We start from the raw sequence: 7,500 nt of genomic DNA on the forward strand, positions 1-7,500 counted from the left end.
TAGATATTTCTACACTCTGATATCTCCCTCAGATCTCCTGCAGCAGTCTGTGTGCAGACTGACCGGTCTAACTCTGGGTTATAGAGAAGTCTTCACATGTTGAAAGTGTCTGCAGTCTGAAAGCATCACATTTATTTATTACAACTTGATTCTTATTTTGGATTTGTTTAATAGTAACTTTGTACTCACCAAGTTGACGGCTGAGATCTGGAAACATGGAAAAAAGAAGTTTATTCACAAAGTTTATATGTTTGATTCAGAGGTTATACAGACAGGGATAAACCCTGAGGAGTGTTATATATATATATATATATGTTATAGACTCTCAGTATACTGAGACAAGGTTTGACAAAGACATCATTCTGTGGAGAAACAGAGACTCTTCTTAATGACATGAAACATTTTTATAACCAACAGATCCTCTTCTCCTTCTTCACCTCTCTGTTTCTCTCTTTTCACAGAGTTCCAGATCTCAAAACTTACTTTGATGGGTACAATTTATAAATCCTTACAGAGTAGGATGCTGAACATAAACTCACTAATCTAAAGAAGCCTCACTTTCATGAACGTGAGGAAAACAACAGGCTTGTCTTTATATACATATATTCTTATTTCTAAGGCAGTAAATCACAATTATATCCAAATAAAGCTCTGACTGTGTCTGCAGTGTTTTCTTTCAGGTGTGTGGTATATGTGTAAAGTCAGGTGTGCTGTGATTGGCTGTCAGCCTCAGCCTACCTGTGTCAGCAGGTCTTGGGGTTTCCCTCCCAGGGCGTGGGGGAGCTCCCTGCACCTCGTGGACAGGTTGAGGATGGCCGTGGCGGCCATGTGCGCCGCCTCCATGTCGTGGGTGTAGTCGAAGCTGCTCTTGCTGCAGGTGCTGCTGGCGCTGCTTCCTCCCCCTCCTCCTCCTCCTCCTCCTCCTCCTCCTCCTCCCCCCACACCTCCTCCTCCTCCTCCACAGCTCAGGCTGCTGCTGCTGCTGGGAGCGTAGCTGCTGGTCGTACTGCTGGTCGGGCTTGATGTCTTACAGTAGCGCTTGGCTGTGGGGAGGCACACACACGCGTGTTTGATTTATTAGATTGATGCTGGCGATCGGCCAGACGGAGCAGCAGATGGATTGTTACAGAGATCAGAATTACAAACAGAAGTTGTGTTGCTTTTAAAATATGCAAAAAGAAGAAGAAGAAAGGAGCAGACAGACTGACGAGGAGAGACAAAGAGTGATAGAAACGAGAAGGATGCAGACTTTTAGTTTAACCAACACGACTGATTAATGATGGGATGGATACTCTCTGCAGAGCCTGATGCATCCTCTCTCTGTAAAGATCCATGATGGTTTAAAATCAGCTTCATTACACCGGGCTGTTACTCTGAGTAATACGCTCCTTCATTACCACAAAGAAAACTTTCATTTGACTTCATCACACAAAACATCATCCTTCCTGAGAAACTCATTACAGCACCAACTGTGGATCCATCCGCTGCTCAAAGTAGTCCCTGACAAACACGTCAGCACCTTCCAGTGTTCTAGTTCAGAGGCCGGCTCCTCAGTGAGAGCCTGATACATATTTTAAGGTTTAGGTCCAGAGGAGACGATGCTCCATGATAACATGAGGGCCACTTTCCTCACACATGTTAGGATGCTGTGCTAAAGGATGTTAGCTGTGCATCCTCACTGCTACAAACACTAGCCTGCTGATGTGACCAGAGAGAACAGCTCAGAGCAGCGTCAGTGAGTTTAGATTTACCATCAGCTGAAAGACCTAATCTAGAAGCATCAGACGCTTCTATCTTATTTAACCTTCAATAGTTTCACAGAACGACGTAAGAGAAACACAGACTGGTAGTTATTATCAGTCAGATGGTAAATGCTAGAGCTAGCAGGAAGTAACTGAAGCTGTGTTCCTACATGTTGTTTCAGCCTCAGGACTAGGGGTGGGAATTAATAAGATGTCCATGGACACTTTCTCAAAGACGGTCATATCATGTCCTCATGTGGCTTTTAGTCATTTTTAATAGTATGGTGCTATTTGTACTTTTCTTTTCTTCTCTTGTTTGTTTGTTTGTCTGTTTGTGTTTTGGTTTCTCCTCTACCTTCTTATTCTGATTTTATTTGACTCTGTTTTATCTTTCTTTAATCTGGATCTTTTTAGGGAGCCTTTTTAACATCTGGTAAGGGACTACAGATGTGAACTAGAGAGAGAGAGAGAGAGAGAGAGAGAGAGAGAGAGAGAGAGGGAGAGAGAGACTGAGAGAGAGAGAGAGAGAGAGAGAGAGAGAGAGAGAGAGAGACAGAGAGAGACAGAGAGAGGGAGAGGGAGAGAGAGAGAGAGAGAGAGAGAGAGAGAGAGAGACAGAGAGAGACAGAGAGAGGGAGAGGGAGGGAGAGAGAGAGAGAGAGAGAGAGAGAGAGAGAGAGAGAGAGAGAGAGAGAGAGAGAGAGAGAGAGAGAGGGAGAGAGAGAGGAGAGAGAGAGAGAGAGAGAGAGAGAGAGAGAGAGACAGAGAGAGAGAGAGAGAGAGAGAGAGAGAGAGAGAGAGAGAGACAGAGAGAGAGAGGGAGAGAGAGGGAGAGAGAGGGAGAGAGAGAGAGGGAGAGAGAGAGAGAGAGAGAGAGAGAGAGAGAGAGAGAGAGAGAGAGGGAGAGAGAGAGAGAGAGAGAGAGAGGAGAGAGAGGACAGAGAGAGAGAGAGAGAGAGAGAGAGAGAGAGAGAGAGACAGAGAGAGAGAGAGAGAGAGAGAGAGAGAGAGAGAGAGACTGAGACTCTGCTGAATCTGGTCTTTTCTTTTGGGATTATTTAACAGCAGAATGATTAAACATCATCAGACATGAAGACAAAGAAAGTGAGGGATAAATAAGACAGTTGGAAAGAGAGGGATGTGCGGGGACAGAGAGAGAGAGAGGAGAAAGAAGTGGTAATGACTGTGTGTTGGTGTGGTGGTGGAATTGGCGCTCGGCAGGCTGGAGCGGAGCTGATGGAGGGAGGGAGTCGTGATGAAGGGGAGTGCAGACACCTCGTCTAAAAAACCTCCCTCTCGCCTGCGTCTCACTAATGGCTCCCAGCCAAAGAAGCAGGGCTCGCCTCCATTATCTCTCTCCCGTTTCACAATCCCTCCATCTGCACCTCCTCTCTCCATCCCTCCATCCCTCCATCCCTCCATCCCTCCATCCCTCCATCCTCTGCTCAGAGGAGGCAGGCTCTTAGCTTGGCATTTCCATAACGCTGCTCGGCTCTCACTCTAGCCATGTGGAGAGGCGGAAAACACCGGCGCTTTCAGCTCTCTAACAAAGAGAATACACTGAGTACTGAACGTGTGTGTGTGTGTGTGTGTGTGTGTGTGTGTGTGTGTGTGAGTGTGTGTGTGTTTGCATTTGTGAGTGTGTTGTCGAGCTTTTATCGTCAAGCACAAAATGTTCTGCCTAGAAGAGGAGAACGAGGAGAAGTCCCCTATAGGAGGACTCTTAGCAAGTTTACATCCTGAAGAAAGACAGAGGCCCTGCTGCTGCAGATGATCTGTTCAGTCAGATTAAATCTTCTGAAAGGAAACCTCCAATTTATCTCAATGTTTGACAAGTTCCCCTCAGGTGGAGAACATCAGTAATCAGAGGTTCGCCCTTATTACATTCTATAATGAAGGTTTTTGTCCTGCCTCCTCTCTGACGTGTTTCTTTCCTCCATTGAGCCCAAAAAGAAGAAGCACTGAAGGAAAGACCTCCACCCCTCCTTCAAAAAAAAACAAGAAGCACTGAAGGACAGACCTCCACCCCTCCTTCAAAAAAAAACAAGAAGCACTGAAGGACAGACCTCCATCCCTCCTTCAAACAAAAACAAGAAGCACTGAAGGACAGACCTCCATCCCTCCTTCAAACAAAAAGAAGAAGAAGAAGCACTGAAGGACAGACCTCCACCCCTCCTTCAAACAAAAAGAAGAAGCACTAAAGGACAGACCTCCACCCCTCCTTCAAACAAAAAGAAGAAGCACTAAAGGACAGACCTCCACCCCTCCTTCAAACAAAAAGAAGAAGCACTAAAGGACAGACCTCCATCCCTCCTCCAAACAAGAAGAAGAAGAAGAAGCACTGAAGGACAGACCTCCATCCCTCCTCCAAACAAAAAGAAGAAGCACTGAAGGACAGACCTCCACCCCTCCTTCAAACAAAAAGAAGAAGAAGCACTGAAGGACAGACCTCCACCCCTCCTTCAAACAAAAAGAAGAAGAAGCACTGAAGGACAGACCTCCATCCCTCCTCCAAACAAAAAGAAGAAGCACTGAAGGACAGACCTCCACCCCTCCTTCAAACAAAAAGAAGAAGCACTGAAGGACAGACCTCCACCCCTCCTCCAAACAAAAAGAAGAAGAAGCACTGAAGGACAGACCTCCACCCCTCCTCCAAACAAAAAGAAGAAGCACTGAAGGACAGACCTCCACCCCTCCTTCAAACAAAAAGAAGAAGCACTGAAGGACAGACCTCCACCCCTCCTTCAAACAAAAAGAAGAAGAAGCACTGAAGGACAGACCTCCATCCCTCCTCCAAACAAAAAGAAGAAGAAGCACTGAAGGACAGACCTCCACCCCTCCTCCAAACAAAAAGAAGAAGCACTGAAGGACAGACCTCCATCCCTCCTTCAAACAAAAAGAAGAAGCACTGAAGGACAGACCTCCACCCCTCCTTCAAACAAAAAGAAGAAGAAGAAGCACTGAAGGACAGACCTCCATCCCTCCTTCAAACAAGAAGAAGAAGCACTGAAGGACAGACCTCCATCCCTCCTTCAAACAAAAAGAAGAAGCACTGAAGGACAGACCTCCACCCCTCCTCCAAACAAGAAGAAGAAGCACTGAAGGACAGACCTCCATCCCTCCTTCAAACAAAAAGAAGAAGCACTGAAGGACAGACCTCCATCCCTCCTTCAAACAAAAAGAAGAAGAAGCACTGAAGGACAGACCTCCACCCCTCCTTCAAACAAAAAGAAGAAGAAGCACTGAAGGACAGACCTCCATCCCTCCTTCAAACAAAAAGAAGAAGAAGCACTGAGGGACAGACCTCCATCCCTCCTTCAAACAAAAAGAAGAAGCACTGAAGGACAGACCTCCACCCCTCCTTCAAACAAAAGAAGAAGAAGCACTGAAGGACAGACCTCCACCCCTCCTTCAAACAAAAAGAAGAAGAAGCACTGAAGGACAGACCTCCATCCCTCCTTCAAACAAAAAGAAGAAGAAGAAGCACTGAAGGACAGACCTCCATCCCTCCTTCAAACAAAAAGAAGAAGAAGAAGCACTGAAGGACAGACCTCCATCCCTCCTTCAAACAAAAAGAAGAAGCACTGAAGGACAGACCTCCATCCCTCCTTCAAACAAAAAGAAGAAGAAGCACTGAAGGACAGACCTCCATCCCTCCTTCAAACAAAAAGAAGAAGCACTGAAGGACAGACCTCCATCCCTCCTTCAAACAAAAAGAAGAAGCACTGAAGGACAGACCTCCACCCCTCCTTCAAACAAAAAGAAGAAGAAGCACTGAAGGACAGACCTCCACCCCTCCTTCAAACAAAAGAAGAAGAAGCACTGAAGGACAGACCTCCATCCCTCCTTCAAACAAAAAGAAGAAGAAGCACTGAAGGACAGACCTCCATCCCTCCTTCAAACAAAAAGAAGAAGAAGCACTGAAGGACAGACCTCCACCCCTCCTTCAAACAAAAAGAAGAAGAAGAAGCACTGAAGGACAGACCTCCATCCCTCCTTCAAACAAAAAGAAGAAGAAGAAGCACTGAAGGACAGACCTCCATCCCTCCTTCAAACAAAAAGAAGAAGAAGCACTGAAGGACAGACCTCCATCCCTCCTTCAAACAAAAAGAAGAAGAAGAAGCACTGAAGGACAGACCTCCATCCCTCCTTCAAACAAAAAGAAGAAGAAGCACTGAAGGACAGACCTCCATCCCTCCTTCAAACAAAAAGGATGAATGAATAGAAACAACAAAGATCTGCTGGTTTGGTTTTCGTACCGTCGTATCCCTTCGGCGAGGTGTCTCGTCCGTGGTGGGACTTGGTTTGCGGGGCTCTCTTCCCGTAGGCGCCGTGCTGGCTGTCGTAGCCGCTGTAGTCGTAGCTGGTCTTGGAGTACTTCTCCAGCTCCTTGGCCAGGTTGGAGCGCGGCGTGCTGGTTGGGACGTTGTTCTTGTAGCCGTACTGAGGGATCTCCAGCTGCTTGACGAAACACATGGGTCTGAAAGGAAACCAGGAACACAAGTCTTAGATTTAATGTTGGGATTTAGAAGCCCTCAAGTCTACAGGGAGCAGTGGCAGTTCTAGACCAATTTTACTGGGGGGCCAGGCTGGGGGGGCCAGGCTGGGGGGGCCAGGCTGGGGGGGCCAGGCTGGGGGGGCCAGGCTGGGGCCAAGGGTGTAGTCAGAGGGACACATTCAACCCTGACCAAAGAGACTGATGAGGGCCAAGACCGGCTGAGAACAAACTGGCAAAACATCAATACATCCCTTTATACTAGACATATATACTACTGTACTATACATCAATACATCCCTATATACTAGACATATATACTACTGTACTATACATCAATACATCCCTATATACTAAACATATATACTACTGCACTATACATCAATACATCCCTATATACTAGACATATATACTACTGTACTATACATCAATACATCCCTATATACTAAACATATATACTACTGCACTATACATCAATACATCCCTATATACTAGACATATATACTACTGTACTATACATCAATACATCCCTATATACTAGACATATATACTACTGTACTATACATCAATACATCCCTATATACTAAACATATATACTACTGTAATATACATCAATACATCCCTATATACTAGACATATATACTACTGTAATATACATCAATACATCCCTATATACTAGACATATATACTACTGTACTATACATCAATACATCCCTATATACTAAACATATATACTACTGTACTATACATCAATACATCCCTATATACTAAACATATATACTACTGTACTATACATCAATACATCCCTATATACTAAACATATATACTACTGTACTATACATCAATACATCCCTATATACTAAACATATATACTACTGTACTATACATCAATACATCCCTATATACTAGACATATATACTACTGTACTATACATCAATACATCCCTATATACTAACATATATACTACTGTACTATACATCAATACATCCCTATATACTAGACATATATACTACTGTACTATACATCAATACATCCCTATATACTAGACATATATACTACTGTAATATACATCAATACATCCCTTTATACTAGACATATATACTACTGTACTATACATCAATACATCCCTATATACTAGACATATATACTACTGTAATATACATCAATACATCCCTTTATACTAGACATATATACTACTGTAATATACATCAATACATCCCTATATACTAGACATATAGGAGACGACAGTGAAAGAGACTCATA

The 7,500-nt window shown here is 44.4% G+C and overlaps 1 protein-coding gene across 1 annotated transcript in view; it reads right to left on the reverse strand.

Annotated features, from left to right (window-relative positions):
* The window catches only part of LOC117808918 (myelin transcription factor 1-like protein), a 32,238-nt gene that overhangs the window by 1,494 nt on the left and 23,244 nt on the right, over positions 1–7,500 (reverse strand). The window contains exons 7-9 of the mRNA XM_034678583.1: positions 6,002–6,222; positions 739–1,043; positions 190–207 (exon numbers count right to left, since the gene is read on the reverse strand). Coding sequence (XP_034534474.1) covers positions 190–207; positions 739–1,043; positions 6,002–6,222 — 544 coding nt within the window. The remainder of the gene's footprint in view (positions 1–189; positions 208–738; positions 1,044–6,001; positions 6,223–7,500) is intronic.

This window comes from Notolabrus celidotus, unplaced genomic scaffold, assembly GCF_009762535.1.
Source record: "Notolabrus celidotus isolate fNotCel1 unplaced genomic scaffold, fNotCel1.pri scaffold_177_arrow_ctg1, whole genome shotgun sequence".
Taxonomy (NCBI): Eukaryota; Metazoa; Chordata; class Actinopteri; order Labriformes; family Labridae; genus Notolabrus; species Notolabrus celidotus.